Consider the following 17,289-nt stretch of genomic DNA (forward strand, 5'->3'; position numbering starts at 1 on the left):
TCTTTCAGTCTGGGTATCACACTAATGTGTTGAAGTGTGTTAAATCGTGAATGCTGTGCTAGATACACAATCCAACAGCCTCATCTTGTTGAGAGGGATCTGGAAAGAGGAGCAGGTGTAGCGGAAGACAGACAGTGCTGCGTTCTCGTGGAGCCTGTGGTGACCTGCAGTATAACACTCTCAGAGACTCCATGAGGCCTGATGTAGACGCTGGGAGAAGCAAGCAAACGTTTAGATCACATTCACTGCTGACCATGCTTCTCCACTCGGCCTCAATCACATCTGCATCTCCATCAGGAGTGAAGCTGCAGTCCAGTAGAGGTGGTTCATAACAGCTGGCCTCCACTGCTTCAGATCTTCACACTCCCGTCTTCCAAAGCCTTATAAACACACCACATGACAAAAAATTACCAATTAGCTGTGCAAACCATGTTACTAAGCGGTCACTAGACTTGATGGTTATAATATTAGCAAACTGAGGTTAACTTACCAGCTATGTCTTCTCATATAGTAACGTTTTTACACGTTTTTTAAAAATATAACGATATTGCTAATGCTTACAAGCTAGCTGTGGTGCTTTACAACAACTTATATACATCTCGTTGCGTCTCATTATTTAAATTATTATGTTCACTGATTTGGTAGTTAGCAAATGTTAAAAATCAAGTCTTACGGTGCACAGTTGATTTTCGTGGAACAGCATCTCTGACGGATCCGTGAGCATCATGTCTCCGCCGGCGGCCGAACAACAGGTGGACCGGGACCCGATGAAGAAACCACACCAGCTCGGAGTTTCACTCGCTTCTTGCTTCGATACCCCATGCTGAACTGCATCATATCGCCGGAATGATATATAGTGATCGCTAAATTACACACCACCGCGTTGTTTGAAGCAGATGCATTAAGTCTCTTCAGCTGCACAAACGCACCGAGGATCGGAAGATACCGTCCTATTTCTTGTCAGGAAACCTTGTGGACTCGATGTCCTGACAGGCTGGAGTTTGTGCAACCTCCACAAACACAATAATTTACGATGACGATGATAAACCGAAAAAAATAAGTACCTAAAACACAGTGACTCGCGCCCGCTCCACTGAACACCAGCAGCGCGCGGCACACGACTCCCTCTCGTGACGTAATAGGACGCAATGTTGAAAAAAAAAAAAAAAAGCGTTTTTTCTGAACGGTCAAGGAATGCGTCACTTTTTCTTCTAAATTTGTGCCCTCATGCCTTGTAAAACATTTTCAAACCCTGCAATAACGGTTCATACGATATTTTCATACAAGGTTATATATTCATTTGAAAACAATTTTTAACCTGCAATATGCACTTTAAGTGCTTTGACACAATCTGTATTGTTAAAAGCGCTATATAAATAAAGGTGACTTAACTTGACTATGTTCTAGGGAGCAGTCAATCTAAATTATATTACAGGGAGCAGTCCACCTGGACTATGCTCTAGGGAGCAGTCCACCTGGACTATGCTCTAGGGAGCAGTCCACCTGGACTATGCTCTAGGGAGCAGTCTACCTGGACTATGTTCTAGGGAGCAGTCTACCTGGACTATGTTCTAGGGAGCAGTCTACCTGGACTATGTTCTAGGGAGCAGTCTACCTGGACTATGTTCTAGGGAGCAGTCTACCTGGACTATGTTCTAGGGAGCAGTCAATCTAAATTATATTACAGGGTGCAGTCTATCTAGGGTGCAGTCTACATTCTAGGGTGCAGTCTATCTGGACTATGTTCTAGAGAGTAGTCCATCTAGGGAGCAGTCTACCTGGCATATGTTCTAGGGAGCAATCTATCTATGAAGCAGTCTACCAAGGGAGCAGTCTACCTGGACTATGTTCTAGGGAGCAGTCTATGTGGACTATGTTCTAGAGAGTAGTCCATCTAGGGAGCAGTCTACCTAGACTGTGCACTAGGGTGCAGTCTACCTGGACTATGTTCTGGGAGCAGTCTACCTGGCATATGTTCTAGGGAGCAGTCTACCTGGACTATGTCCTAGTGTGCGCCCTAGGTAGTGTGCGCCCTAGGTAGTGTGCGCCCTAGGTAGTGTGCGCCCTAGGTAGTGTGCGCCCTAGGTAGTGTGCGCCCTAGGTAGTGTGCGCCCTAGGTAGTGTGCGCCCTAGGTAGTGTGCACCCTAGGTAGTGTGCACCCTAGGTAGTGTGCACCCTGGTAGTGTGCACCCCAGGTAGTGTGCACCCCAGGTAGTGTGCACCCTGGTAGTGTGCACCCTAGGTAGTGTGCACCCTAGGTAGTGTGCACCCTAGGTAGTGTGCACCCTAGGTAGTGTGCACCCTAGGTAGTGTGCACCCTAGGTAGTGTGCACCGGAAACCTGTTCAAGGTGAACTTGTGAGACAGAAGAGGGCATCAGTGTCTGGTTGAATCCAGCTCAAATGACAGATGAAACTGAAGCAATATTCTCCACGTTTCCAAAGGCCAAGTGCAAATGAGGCGAGAAGAGCTTTGATGCGAGGCTTGTTCAGGTAAATACCGAAGTACTCATCGTGAAGAATAAGACATCTAACTCCACTGTCCCAGGTAACCTGAGGAAGAGTGCATGTGAGGCTAAAATAGTTTTGAAAATGCAATGAATGCTAAAGGAGTTGCTTAAAAATAAATTTTAAAAAATAATATTTTGAGATATTACAGAAAGCAAACACTTGTTTGGTGTGTGGTCTGGAAGAAAGTGAAGTTGTGTCCTCTGGTAGAATCAAGGTCTCAGTCCAGCCAAAGATGAGCCGACAGCAGCTGTCGTCCTTTATATTTGATAGATGAAAAACAGTGAGCAGCAAAAGGACATTTAAGCATGGTTTAAATTTAATTAAATGTGCAGACATGTGGAGTGCATCAATTCAAGACTCAAACACAGTCACAAGAGTTAAATTGACATTAACAAGCAGTTATCAATGCAGCCATGAATGAAGCCTGAAACTCTTTAGTGCGCACATTGCTAGACAGATCTCAAAATTGTTGACAATTTTAGATGACATTTTAAAAAAGGACAGTTTCTGCATATGATGCTATAGCATAACTTGCATCAGAACACATTTACCCTTATCAATTCCAGTTTGAACAATCAGCACAACATTGAGGATGTTGAATATCAAGGGTTTAACCAAAATGGTTAATGCAACCAGTGCATTTAGTCTGTATCCACAATTTAAACCATTATGATTCAACACTTCTCAGAACCAAATAAACACACAAATGAACCTATACAAGCTTTGTGGGTAAATTTCTGAGTGTTCCTCACCCATTTCCAGCAACAACGAAACATTTGAAATTGCAATGAGCTTTTAATCTTCAAGCTCACAGATCGTTTTTTGAAGAAAACAAAAATCAAGTTCCTTCAGAACGTGCCAGCATTAAGTCTTAACTGAAATGGAGAAGGAAAGAAAAAACAGTTTATCTAGTGATGAACTGAAACACAGTTATGAAAATATGCATTCACAATAGACACTGAATACTCTCCTCTGGGGCGATTTCTCTTGATGCAGCTCTTAACATCCGGGTCACAAACACAAAAACTCACCTGTAGCTTTCTAGAAGCCCTTAGACCTTGATTAGTTGATTCAGGTGTGTTTGATTAGGGTTGGAACTGAACTCTGCAGGACTGATGTTGACCACTCCAGATTAGATGTTTTAGTACCATTAAAGTCACAACTACAGAAGCAGGGTAAATAATTACAAGAAAAAAGCACAAGTAAAAAATGCCAGATAAAAAAAATATTCCGACTCACAATGATTTCAATCTCGTGCAGGTTACACGCTCTCCAACCTCCATCTTACACTGGCAATCCTGTGAAATTTCAGCTCATGAGCATTTATACTCATGGACACAACCATTGACGGGGATGCAAGCAACCAGGAATTACATTCACCAAACAACCAAATCTCAAGATTATAAAAAATTTGGGACATGCATTAATCAACAAATTATTATTCAACAGCCATTTATGCATAATTCCAGTAACTAAATTTTAAAACAACAAAAATCCATTTTATGCTCTACTTTGGTTTCTCCTACATCCCATGATGCACCACAGCACAGATATAAAAGTTAATTCCAGGAGCTGCTCTGGTTTTTCACCTGGTTCCAGCAAGGGTTTAATTACTGGGCTCTAAAACTCCTCATTTTTAAGTTGCTTTGGGTAAAAGCATCAGTTAAATACTAGGGAGCATTCTACCTGGACTATATTCTAGGAAGCAGTCTACCTGGACTATATCCTAGGGAGCAGTCTATCTAGAGTGCAGTCAATCTAGATTATATTATAGGGAGCAGTCTATCTAGGGAGCAGTCTATCTGGACTATATTCTAGGGTGCAGTCTACCTGGACTATATCCTAGGGTGCAGTCTATCTACATTATATTTTAGGGAGTCCATTCTACCTGGACCATGTTCTAGGGAGCGGTCTACCAGGACCATGTTCTAGGGAGCGGTCTACCAGGACCATGTTCTAGGGAGCGGTCTACCAGGACCATGTTCTAGGGAGCGGTCTACCTGGACCATGTTCTAGGGAGCGGTCTACCTGGACCATGTTCTAGGGAGCAATCTACCAGGACCATGTTCTAGGGAGCAGTCAATCTAGGGTGCAGTCTACCTGGACTATGTTCTAGAGAGCAGCCTACCTAGGAAGCAGTCTACCAAGGGAGCAGTCTATCTGGACTAAGTTCAAGGGAGCAGTCTACCAAAGGAGCAGTCTACCAGGACCATGTTCTAGGGAGGAGTCTACCAGGGCCATGTTGTAGGGAGCAGTCTAACCAGGGTGCAGTCTACCAGGACTAAGTTCAAGGGAGCAGTCTACCTGGACCATGTTCAAGGGAGCAGTCTACCTGGACCATGTTCAAGGGAGCAGTCTACCTGGACCATGTTCAAGGGAGCAGTCTACCTGGACCATGTTCAAGGGAGCAGTCTACCTGGACCATGTTCAAGGGAGCAGTCTACCTGGACCATGTTCAAGGGAGCAGTCTACCTGGACCATGTTCAAGGGAGCAGTCTACCTGGACCATGTTCAAGGGAGCAGTCTACCAAGGGAGCAGTCTACCTGGACCATGTTCAAGGGAGCAGTCTACCAAGGGAGCAGTCTACCTGGAACATATTTTAGGCTGCAGTCTATCTGGACCATGTTCTAGGGTGCAGTCTACCTGGACCATGTTCTAGGGTGCAGTCTACCTGGACCATGTTCTAGGGTGCAGTCTACCTGGACCATGTTCTAGGGTGCAGTCTACCTGGACCATGTTCAAGGGAGCAGTCTACCAAGGGAGCAGTCTACCAGGACTATGTTCAAGGGAGCAGTCTATCAAGGGAGCAGTCTACCTGGACCATGTTCTAGGGTGCAGTCTACCTGGACCATGTTCTAGGGTGCAGTCTACCTGGACCATGTTCTAGGGAGCATTCTACCTGGACCATGTTCTAGGGAGCAATCTACCAGGACCATGTTCTAGGGAGCAGTCAATCTAGGGTGCAGTCTACCTGGACTATGTTCTAGAGAGCAGCCTACCTAGGAAGCAGTCTACCAAGGAGCAGTCTATCTGGACTAAGTTCAAGGGAGCAGTCTACCAAGGAGCAGTCTATATGGACTATGTTCTAGGGAGCAGTCTATCTGGACTATGTTCTAGGGAGCAGTCTACCAGGGTGCAGTCTACCAGTACTAAGTTCAAGGAAGCAGTCTACCTGGACCATGTTCTGTGGAGCAGTCTACTTGGACCATGTTCTGTGGAGAAGTCTACCTGGACCATGTTCAAGGGAGCAGTCTACCTGGACCATGTTCAAGGGAGCAGTCTACCTGGACCATGTTCAAGGGAGCAGTCTACCTGGACCATGTTCAAGGGAGCAGTCTACCAAGGGAGCAGTCTACCTGGACCATGTTCAAGGGAGCAGTCTACCAAGGGAGCAGTCTACCTGGAACATATTTTAGGCTGCAGTCTATCTGGACCATGTTCTAGGGTGCAGTCTACCTGGACCATGTTCTAGGGTGCAGTCTACCTGGACCATGTTCTAGGGTGCAGTCTACCTGGACCATATTCTAGGCTGCAGTCTATCTGGACCATGTTCTAGGGGCAGTCTATCTGGACCATGTTCAAGGGAGCAGTCTAACAAGGGAGCAGTCTTCCAGGACCATGTTCAAGGGAGCAGTCTATCAATGGAGCAGTCTTCCTGGACTATGTTCTAGGGTGCAGTCTACCTGGACCATGTTCTAGGGTGCAGTCTACCTGGACCATGTTCTAGGGAGCAGTCTATCAAGGGAGCAGTCTACCTGGACTATGTTCTAGGGTGCAGTCTACCAAGAGAGCAGTCTACCTGGACTATGTTCTAGAGAGCAGCCTACCTAGGAAGCAGTCTACCAAGGGAGCAGTCTATCTGGACTAAGTTCAAGGGAGCAGTCTACCTGGACTATGTTCAAGGGAGCAGTCTATCAAGGGAGCAGTCTACCAAGGGAGCAGTCTACCAGGACTATGTTCAAGGGAGCAGTCTATCAAGGGAGCAGTCTACCTGGACTATGTTCTAGGGTGCAGTCTACCAAGAGAGCAGTCTACCTGGACTATGTTCTAGAGAGCAGCCTACCTAGGAAGCAGTCTACCAAGGGAGCAGTCTATCTGGACTAAGTTCAAGGGAGCAGTCTACCTGGACTATGTTCAAGGGAGCAGTCTATCAAGGGAGCAGTCTACCAAAGGAGCAGTCTACCTGGACTATGTTCTAGAGAGCAGTCAATCTAGGGTGCAGTCTACCTGGACTATGTTCTAGGGAGCAGTTTACCCTGACTATGTTCTAGGGAGCAGTCTACCCAGAGTGCAGTCTACCAGGACTAATTTCAAGGGAGCAGTCTACCTGGACCGTGTTCAAGGGAGCATTCTACCAAGGGAGCAGTCTACCTGGACTATGTTCTAGAGAGCAGTCAATCTAGGGTGCAGTCTACCTGGACTATGTTCTAGGGAGCAGTTTACCCTGACTATGTTCTAGGGAGCAGTCTACCCAGAGTGCAGTCTACCAGGACTAATTTCAAGGGAGCAGTCTACCTGGACCGTGTTCAAGGGAGCATTCTACCAAGGGAGCAGTCTACCTGGCCTATGTTGAAAGGAGCAGTCTACCAAGGGTGCTGTCTACCTGGCCTTTGTTCAAGGGAGCAGTCTACCAAGAGTGCAGTCTACCTGGACTGTGCACTAGGGAGCAGTCTACCTGGCCTATGTTCAAGGGAGCAGTCTACCAAGGGAGCAACCTACCTGGACTATGTTCTAGGGAGCAATCTATCTAGGAAGCAGTCTACCAAGGGAGCAGTCTACCTGGACTATGTCCTAGTGTGCACCCTAGGTAGTGTGCACCCTAGGTAGTGTGCACCCTAGGTAGTGTGCACCCTAGGTAGTGTGCACCCTAGGTAGTGTGCACCCTAGGTAGTGTGCACCCTAGGTAGTGTGCACCCTAGGTAGTGTGCACCCTAGGTAGTGTGCACCCGAAACCTGCTCAAGGTGAACTTGTGAGACAGAAGAGGGCATCAGTGTCTGGTTGAATCCAGCTCAAATGACAGAAGAAACTGAAGCAATATTCTCCACGTTTCCAAAGGCCAAGTGCAAATGAGGCGAGAAGAGCTTTGATGCGAGGCTTGTTCAGGTAAATACCGAAGTACTCATCGTGAAGAATAAGACATCTAACTCCACTGTCCCAGGTAACCTGAGGAAGAGTGCATGTGAGGCTAAAATAGATTTGAAAATGCAATGAATGCTAAAGGAGTTGCTTAAAAATAAATTTTAAAAAATAATATTTTGAGATATTACAGAAAGCAAACACTTGTTTGGTGTGTGGTCTGGAAGAAAGTGAAGTTGTGTCCTCTGGTAGAATCAAGGTCTCAGTCCAGCCAAAGATGAGCCGACAGCAGCTGTCGTCCTTTATATTTGATAGATGAAAAACAGTGAGCAGCAAAAGGACATTTAAGCATGGTTTAAATTTAATTAAATGTGCAGACATGTGGAGTGCATCAATTCAAGACTCAAACACAGTCACAAGAGTTAAATTGACATTAACAAGCAGTTATTAATGCAGCCATGAATGAACCCTGAAACTCTTTAGTGCGCACATTGCTAGACAGATCTCGAAATTGTTGACAATTTTAGATGACATTTTAAAAAAGGACAGTTTCTGCATATGATGCTATAGCATAACTTGCATCAGAACACATTTACCCTTATCAATTCCAGTTTGAACAATCAGCACAACATTGAGGATGTTGAATATCAAGGGTTTAACCAAAATGGTTAATGCAACCAGTGCATTTGGTCTGTATCCACAATTTAAACCATTATGATTCAACACTTCTCAGAACCAAATAAACACACAAATGAACCTATACAAGCTTTGTGGGTAAATTTCTGAGTGTTCCTCACCCATTTCCAGCAACAACGAAACATTTGAAATTGCAATGAGCTTTTAATCTTCAAGCTCACAGATTGTTTTTTGAAGAAAACAAAAATCAAGTTCCTTCAGAACGTGCCAGCATTAAGTTTTAACTGAAATGGAGAAGGAAAGAAAAAACAGTTTATCTAGTGATGAACTGAAACACAGTTATGAAAATATGCATTCACAATAGACACTGAATACTCTCCTCTGGGGCGATTTCTCTTGATGCAGCTCTTAACATCCGGGTCACAAACACAAAAACTCACTTGTAGCTTTCTAGAAGCCCTTAGACCTTGATTAGTTGATTCAGGTGTGTTTGATTAGGGTTGGAACTGAACTCTGCAGGACTGGTGTTGACCACTCCAGGTTAGATGTTTTAGTACCATTAAAGTCACAACTACAGAAGCAGGGTAAATAATTACAAGAAAAAAGCACAAGTAAAAAATGCCAGATAAAAAAAATATTCCGACTCACAATGATTTCAATCTCGTGCAGGTTACACGCTCTCCAACCTCCATCTTACACTGGCAATCCTGTGAAATTTCAGCTCATGAGCATTTATACTCATGGACACAACCATTGACGGGGATGCAAGCAACCAGGAATTACATTCACCAAACAACCAAATCTCAAGATTATAAAAAATTTGGGACATGCATTAATCAACAAATTATTATTCAACAGCCATTTATGCATAATTCCAGTAACTAAATTTTAAAACAACAAAAATCCATTTTATGCTCTACTTTGGTTTCTCCTACATCCCATGATGCACCACAGCACAGATATAAAAGTTAATTCCAGGAGCTGCTCTGGTTTTTCACCTGGTTCCAGCAAGGGTTTAATTACTGGGCTCTAAAACTCCTCATTTTTAAGTTGCTTTGGGTAAAAGCATCAGTTAAATACTAGGGAGCATTTTACCTGGACTATATCCTAGGGAGCAGTCTATCTAGAGTGCAGTCAATCTAGATTATATTATAGGGAGCAGTCTATCTAGGGAGCAGTCTATCTGGACTATATTCTAGGGTGCAGTCTACCTGGACTATATCCTAGGGTGCAGTCTATCTACATTATATTTTAGGGAGTCCATTCTACCTGGACTATGTTCTAGGGAACATTCTACTTGAACTATGTTCTAGGGAGCATTCTACCTGGACTATGTTCTAGGGAGCAGTCTATCAAGGGTGCATTCTACCTGGACTATGTTCAAGGGAGCAGTCTATCTAGGGTGCATTCAACCTGGACTATGTTCTAGGGTGCATTCTACCTGGACTGTGTTCTAGGGTGCATTTTCCCACGGGAATACAAATATTAAAAATAGTAAAGGATGTTTATCTGAAAGTATAAGAATGCAAACAGGTTTTCTGTAAGGGGTAGGTTTAGGGTCAGGGTTGGGTTAGGGAGAGAGAAAATCGTTTGGTCGGTATAAAAGTAAAAGAAGTCAAAGGAAAGCCCCACAATTCACAGAAACAAACGTGCGTGCTTGCGTGCGTGCGTGCGTTTGTGTGAGAGTGTGAGTGTGTGTGTGTGTGTGTGTGTGTGTGTGCGCATGAAAACACACTCTCTGAGAGGTAAAGGAGGCTCCTCGTCTCACATATGGAACAGAATTCTAAGCAGCTGCAGTCAATCTGAGGTATTGCTGAAAGAGACACTATGAAATGAATTCTAAATTAACACAGAGCTCTTTAACAGCGCTGATGATCGCAGCACAAAACATGGCGTCTGTTTGCCTGCTCAAACACAATCGATTCCAGCCAATCACACATTCTATCTGGATGTGTTCAAGATGAGTTTTCTAATTGGATTCATTAAGCTGGATTTGAAACCAATTTCTATCAGTATGAGAACATGTTTGAGTCCAGGCTGTGTCTCTGCGCTCACAGCTCTCAGATGCGCAGATGAACTGGTTCTGCTTTGTAAGAATGAAGGATTGATGAAGTTTAAGGGCACAAATAAATGAAAGCACTACAGATCCTCGCTCTGTCCTTGAGCTGCGCTGACAGATGAATTATGGTCCATTGTTTGGAGACGTTGAGCAGCAGATGCTGAAGTCATGCAAAGATACATCAGTGCTGTTGAACAAACATTTTTGCAGCGCTCGAGACGATTTGTCTTCCAGAGACACTCACTACTCACTACTTAGCTAAACCCCAGGAGACAGAAAGGAAAACTTCATTTATCCAGCATTTAAATGACAAATACGTCATGACAAACCATAAAGAAATAGTGAGAGATAGACATGCAGACAGACAGAGATGGTTTGATCATGAACAATTCAAATCATGTTCTCTGCAGTCAACCACAGGACATTTTTTTCTGAAATCAAAAAATCTAAATGCAAATAGTTATTATAGTATAGTTGCTATAATAACCGTTGCATATCCCATGACACTCATCGTAAAGAGTAGGAGTGTAACCCCGGTGTCCTGGCCAAATTCCCTCCACTGGCCCTTATCAATCATGGCCTCCTAATAATCCCCATCCACTTGTTTGGCTCTGTGACTCTCTCTCCTCTCCACCTGTAGCTGGTGTGTGGTGAGCGCACTGGCGCCATTGTGCTGTGGCTGCCGTCGCATCATCCAATTGGATGCTGCACACTGGTGGTGGTTGAGAAGAGACCCCCCATTCTAACTGGACTATTTTCTAGGGAGTATTCTACTTGAACTATGTTCTAGGGAGCATTCTACCTGGACTATGTTCTAGGGAGCAGTCTTTCAAGGGTGCATCCTAACTGGACTATGTTCTAGGGAGCATTCTACCTGGACTATGTTCTAGGAAGCATTCTACCTGTACTATGTTCTAGGGAGCAGTCTATCAAGGGTGCATTCTACATGGACTGTGTTCTAGGGTGCATTCTACCTGGACTATGTTCTAGGGTGCATTCTACCTGGACTATGTTCTAGGGAGCAGTCTATCAAGGGTGCATTCTACCTGGACTATGTTCTAGGGAGCAGTCTATCTAGGGTGCATTCCTGCTGGACTGTGTTTTAGGGTGCATTCTACCTGGACTATGTTCTAGAGAGCAGTCTACCTGGACTATGTTCTAGGGAGCAGTCTATCAAGGGTGCATTCTACCTGGACTATGTTCTAGGGTGCATTCTACCTGGACTGTGTTCTAGGGTGCATTCTACCTGGACTGTGTTCTAGAGAGCAGTCTACCTGGACTATGTTCTAGGGAGCAGTCTATCAAGGGTGCATTCTACCTGGACTATGTTCAAGGGTGCATTCTACCTGGACTATGTTCTAGGGTGCATTCTACCTGGACTATGTCAGAGCAAATTTAAATCATTTATTTAAATTGGAGCAAGACACTTACATAAAAGAGCAAATCTAGTAATGAATTCAGGCCCAGTGCATTACCCGATGTACTTGTTACATTGTAAGAAGAATGGCATCTACGCTAATATTAGTCTGTTTCTTTCTTATTCCGAGATCACCGTAGCCACCCGATCCAGTCTGGACAGCCCTGAACATCAGAGGAGACCAGGGGCCTCATTTATAAAGCGTGCGTATGCACAGATTTGATCTTAGAGTGTGCATACGCTTAAATCCACGCCAACGCTCATATTTATAAAAACGGTCAAGTGCTTAGTGTCATGTCAGGGTCCGAGCAGATGTACACACTTTTTATTGTCGGAGTAATACAGATTTTTTCAAATGTAAGCTGTTCTTGCAGGTCCCTGTTCTACACTGCGTGCAGAATTATTAGGCAAGTTGATATTCTGGTCATATTTTTTTTCCAAGAACATTTTACTATTTCCAAACCACATCAATCCTAATAACTACTATTGATTTTGTATTTAATCATTTCTAAGTTATATATAATTGTCTATGAAGGCTGAAAGTCAAAAACCCCTTATTTCAGGTGTGCTGAATTATTAGGCAGGTTTTCTTTTACAGATAAAATGAGCCAAAAAAAGAGATTGAACTCAGCGTAAAAGTAAAAAAATAATAATAATAATAATTAAATGCCCATGAGAAGGATGAAATACTAATTCAATAATAGAATTAGCAAAGTTAAGGCATGACCATTGGGTAGCGAAATGCTCATTGGGTCAGCAGGGTCAGAAAAAACAGGTGGAGAAGAAAAGACACGTTAACTGCACAAGAATTAAGGTGACGAATTAGGTGTGAAACCATCAGGAATCATTTAGTCTCCAGCGCCACCATTTTCCAGAACTGCAACCTTCCTGGACTCTCCAGAAGTGCAATGTGTCAGGTTCTCAGAGACCTTGCTTGGGTAAAAAATGCTAAAAAATAACCCTCACTTAATAAGAATAACATGCTGAAGTGTTGTGAAATACATGAAGATTGATTTTGTATAGGCTTTATGGACAGATAAGTTGAGAGTGACTCTTGAAGGACCAGCACCACATCCTCTTGTACCACTGTTTGAAGAATTTATCTTCCAGAATCTGACAGTAAGTTTTAGGAGCTCATTTTTATTCTATCTCCTATCCTAAAAAAGTCTGTCTTGCAGAGATTGACTAAAATGAGCTCCTAAAACTTAAGTTAACACTGAGATCAGTTATTCTAGACTAATGTGGCGTTTGTCACTTGAGACCTGTTAGAATAATTTCGGGAAAAGGAGCTAGGTGAGTTTTTGTATTAAACTTTATTTCTTCTCTTGTTAGTTTCAGGTAAGGAGTGAGGGCCACCTATGTATTTTTGTTATTAATTAGGATAGTTTATGTTGGGCGTCGGATACACTGAAGTCTACAGTTTTATTTCTACATTTTCTTTATGGTCGTTATATTAGTTGGGTTGGGGTTTAGTTATTGGGATTTTTTGCTTTTGATTGTTTCTTTGTTTTGGTGTCACTCAGTTTTTTCCTTTCTCCCATAATTTATTTTCTTTAACGATTATTAATATGCACCTCTCAAAATAAATTGAAACTCTTGTTAAACATGTTTGCTCGTTTCCTGGTCATTTCCTTTCATGGTTTGCCCCAGTGACAGTTGTCTCACTTAAATGTTATGAAACATCCCCAAAAATATCAAGCACGTAACATGCACAATCTGACTTTGCTGCAGTTGGAATTGAGTTGTTGTTTCATCTGGCCAGAGGTGAACTGGCCTCCCGACTGAGCCTGGTTTCTCCCAAGGTTTTTTTTCTCCATTCTGTCACCGATGGAGTTTTGGTTCCTTGCCGCTGTTGCCTCTAGCTTGCTTAGCTGGGGACACTTCATTTCCAGCGATATCATTGACTTGATTGCACAGATACTATTTAAACTGAACTGAGCTGGACGATGACATCACTGAATTCAATAATGAAATGCCTTTAACTGAAAATTGTGTTTAATCTTGTCATTTTACATTATTGACACACTATTTTCCAAAATATTGATAATGGAAAGTTGCTTTGACGCAATCTGTATTGTTAAAAGCACTATATAAATAAAGGTGACTTGACTTGACTGTGTGTTGCAATTTTCCTACCTTTTTTCACCACAGCCGTTTTTCTCTGTTTTCCCCAGTCGTGTAGCTGGGAAAAATAATAAAATAAAATTGTTTCTACTGCATGGACAGGCAACCCTATCTTGCCAGCGGTGAATTACCCCTTTAATCCTGCGATCAGAAACAGGGTGGTTTAATAATTTTGTCCTTGTTATACTAAAATGGAATGTTCTTAAAGATCAAACTGATACTTCCAGGATCAATAATTCAGCCATCAATGTACCGATTCCTTTATACAGTAATATATCAAACACATATAATCGTATCGTTCTAACCACCTTCACATGAGCGAGGATCAAGGTTTTCAGGTTTTGAGGGTGAAAGAATACTGCATGTAGGTCGTGGCTACTATGAACCAAAACAACTCTCCAAAAACACGAGCACATCTGGAGGAACCTTTTTAATCATGTTTAAGCATTATGCTACTGCTAATCTCCAAACAACTACAACAAAAACAAACAGAACTTCTGCTCGTCCGTCTCTACACATTCATCTGTCTCATTCAGAACACCTAGAGCGTTTCTGTCAGGAAAAATCACTTGTGCTCACACATACACACTTAAATTACACACACACTGAACATAAGGCAAAATAAATAAATACATGTCAATAAAATCAACAATTGAAATGGATAAACCTCAACATTCAACAGTACATTCAATATTATACAAACATCATAATAGGAAGTAATAAAAATCAGTCAAAAGATTGAACTAACGCTCCTCGTGATTACAGGAGCGGCGTCGAATCAGTCCGAACGGTTTGATTGTACGAGATCAGCTGTCCACAGTCCACAAACCAATCAGAGAGAACTACAAAACGCACAGTGTTGCTTTGTAAAAATGGACAAATGAAAAAGGAAACTTTCTATAGGACGTTGACTTGCAGCGGTGCGGATCTGCTGCTGGTGTTTGTGCTCATTCAGGCAGAGGAGAGTTTGATCTCCATTAAAGGCTGCAAGATGGAGAGAGTGAAGAAGAGACAGTAAGAAGGAGAAGAAAGGGCAGCAAAGGAAGAGGAGGGGATGGTCTTCCAGCATCCGATCGCGCTCGTGCATTCAGCCTGTTCCTCTTATTGGTGGGCATGTCCCGGGGGCGGGGCCTGTCCCGGGGGCGGGGCGGCTCGTCAACTGGGAGAGCATTGCGAGGAGGAGAGAATGAGCTGTAAGCCGGCCAATCATCACTGAACCGCTCGCCAGCTTCAGCTCCGACTCCAGAGCCACTGCCGGCCTCCACGTCACCTAAACACACACACACACACACACACACAGACACAGAGAGAGAGACAGACACACACACAGAGAGACACAGAGACACACAGACACAGAGAGAGACACACACACACACACACAGAGACACACACAGACAGAGAGACAGACACACACACACACACAGAGACACACACACACGTTTATCACAGCTGTCATAGTGGGAACTTTTCATTCTCCTCTGTTTTTTATATTACAGTTTCAATAATATGGGTATATCAAAATACAATCTGACAACAGAAAGACAATCTCATTGCTGTCGCTACTTTAGGAAGATTCCCACAGAAAGACATGTTAAAAGAGATTAGAAAGTTATTACCAACCCAAAAACAGACCTGGGTGAGAATTTAGAGAGAGCAAGTAAGGGAATAATCCACAGGACACTGATCAGCAATTTAGCTAAGCAAAACCCAAACGTGTGTTGTCAATTTCACAGTACAAAAGCTAAAAATGAAAAAGTTTTGCAATCTTTTACAAGCAGAAAAAATTTAACGTAATAGATAATGAGCATTTGACAATTAGCATAATTAACATCCGGATGGCACTTTCAAATCTACACACATACTTGTGGTTGTTTTGGAATTAGCTGGATTTCTGCCTGGATCGGTCACGTGTCATTCTATTTGGACTTTGTTTTCCTTTGACACTGTTTCCGTTCATTGAGTTGATTGTATCGTTCCATTCAGGTGTGTGCCATTAATTAGTCTAGTCTGCTTGTGTATTTAAGTTGCTCGCTTTCTGTTCATTGTTGTCAGGTCTCGTGTTGCAAATGTTTCCTCTATGTGGATTTATTACAGACTGCTTACCTTCATCATCGTGTTCATGTGTATCAAGACAATAGTATGACAGGATCAGTGTCATTCAGTTTTATATATATATATATATATATATATATATATATATATATATATATATATATATATATATATATATATAATGTTGATTAATGTACACTGTCCCTTTTTGTGAAAAAATAAATAAAAATAAATGTAAAAAATGTGAAATGTTCTCTTGGCAACTGACTGAAATTAAAGTTTTTTTTTAAATTAGTAAAATAAATGTTTTGTGCATTCAATTTATGTAAATTATCTAAGATGTCAATAAATAAATAGTAAGCTCTGGCTGATTTTAAATGGGTCACGACATGTATTTTTATTCTTTTTAAATATTTTTCTAATGTTAATAAAAAATATATATATATATATATATATATATATAGGCAAAAAAATATTTTCAGCACTCATTCTTACCTGATTTAATTGCACAAAGACCTTTTATGCATTCAAGGGAAATTTGAACAGCTGAAATAAATATGCTAGAAAACTCCACACATTTACACGTTCATTGTATCATTCATGAGCAAGAGTCTAAACTGCATGTGCACACTTCAGCTGATTGATAACCCTGTCTTAACACATTTGGTTTCAGAACAGACAGACAGCAAGTTAAAAGCACAGAGACACTCACTGTCGATGAGATCGGCATCTCGTCCGTTCTGAGCGTGTCTCAGCCTGTTCACAGCCACTCGCAGCTCCATGATTAGCTGCCGTGTTTTGACGTCTGGCCGGGCGACGTCCACCTCCATCTCTGGATTATTAATCTGATTCACCAAACCATCAGCGGTAACAGACGGCAGGTATCTGAAAAACACAGACACGCACTTAAACCTGACTCACCACACACGCTTCAGCCTTCAGGAGGGTCAGCATTCACACCTGCCGCGCGTCTGTCCGTTCCAGCAGCGGTCCTCATCGGTCACGTCAGCCGCATTGTGTTCATCATTACAGATGGTGTGAGGCAGTGCTACCCAGAATCCCCTCATGGGCCGCAGACGCTCCTGTAGCTCCTCCACCTGATCACAGCCACCCGTCAGTTATCAAAATCAACACAACACTGACAGCCAGAGACACCCAAACTACACATAACATATTCATCAAATCAATATGAATGATTCAGTTGGCCATTAAATGAAAAAAGTACCTTCTGTTGTGATTATAACAAACAAACATCATAAGTATCTTCCACATTATTTATTTATATACACGTCTACATATTTGCTAAAGTAATGCTAGAAATCCGAGGCATTCACTTTTTCTGAATTTGAAGGGCAATGTGGAAAGAAATTTGAGTGTTTCAAACTCAAGCTCCTGGATGAAGCTTTGCTTTGA

At 42.5% G+C, this 17,289-nt stretch overlaps 1 protein-coding gene across 2 annotated transcripts in view; it reads right to left on the reverse strand.

The window, feature by feature from the left end:
• Positions 1–14,239: 14,239 nt before the first annotated feature.
• Positions 14,240–17,289, reverse strand: part of gpc2 (glypican 2) — a 50,140-nt gene continuing 47,090 nt past the window's right edge. For both annotated transcript variants that reach the window (XM_058798321.1, XM_058798322.1), the window contains 3 exons: positions 16,837–16,973; positions 16,589–16,761; positions 14,240–15,094 (listed from right to left, as the gene is read on the reverse strand). In XM_058798321.1, the coding sequence (XP_058654304.1) occupies positions 14,802–15,094; positions 16,589–16,761; positions 16,837–16,973 (603 nt within the window). In that variant the 3' untranslated portion in view covers positions 14,240–14,801. The remainder of the gene's footprint in view (positions 15,095–16,588; positions 16,762–16,836; positions 16,974–17,289) is intronic.

Source organism: Onychostoma macrolepis, chromosome 14 (genome assembly GCF_012432095.1).
Source record: "Onychostoma macrolepis isolate SWU-2019 chromosome 14, ASM1243209v1, whole genome shotgun sequence".
In the NCBI taxonomy this organism is placed as follows: Eukaryota; Metazoa; Chordata; class Actinopteri; order Cypriniformes; family Cyprinidae; genus Onychostoma; species Onychostoma macrolepis.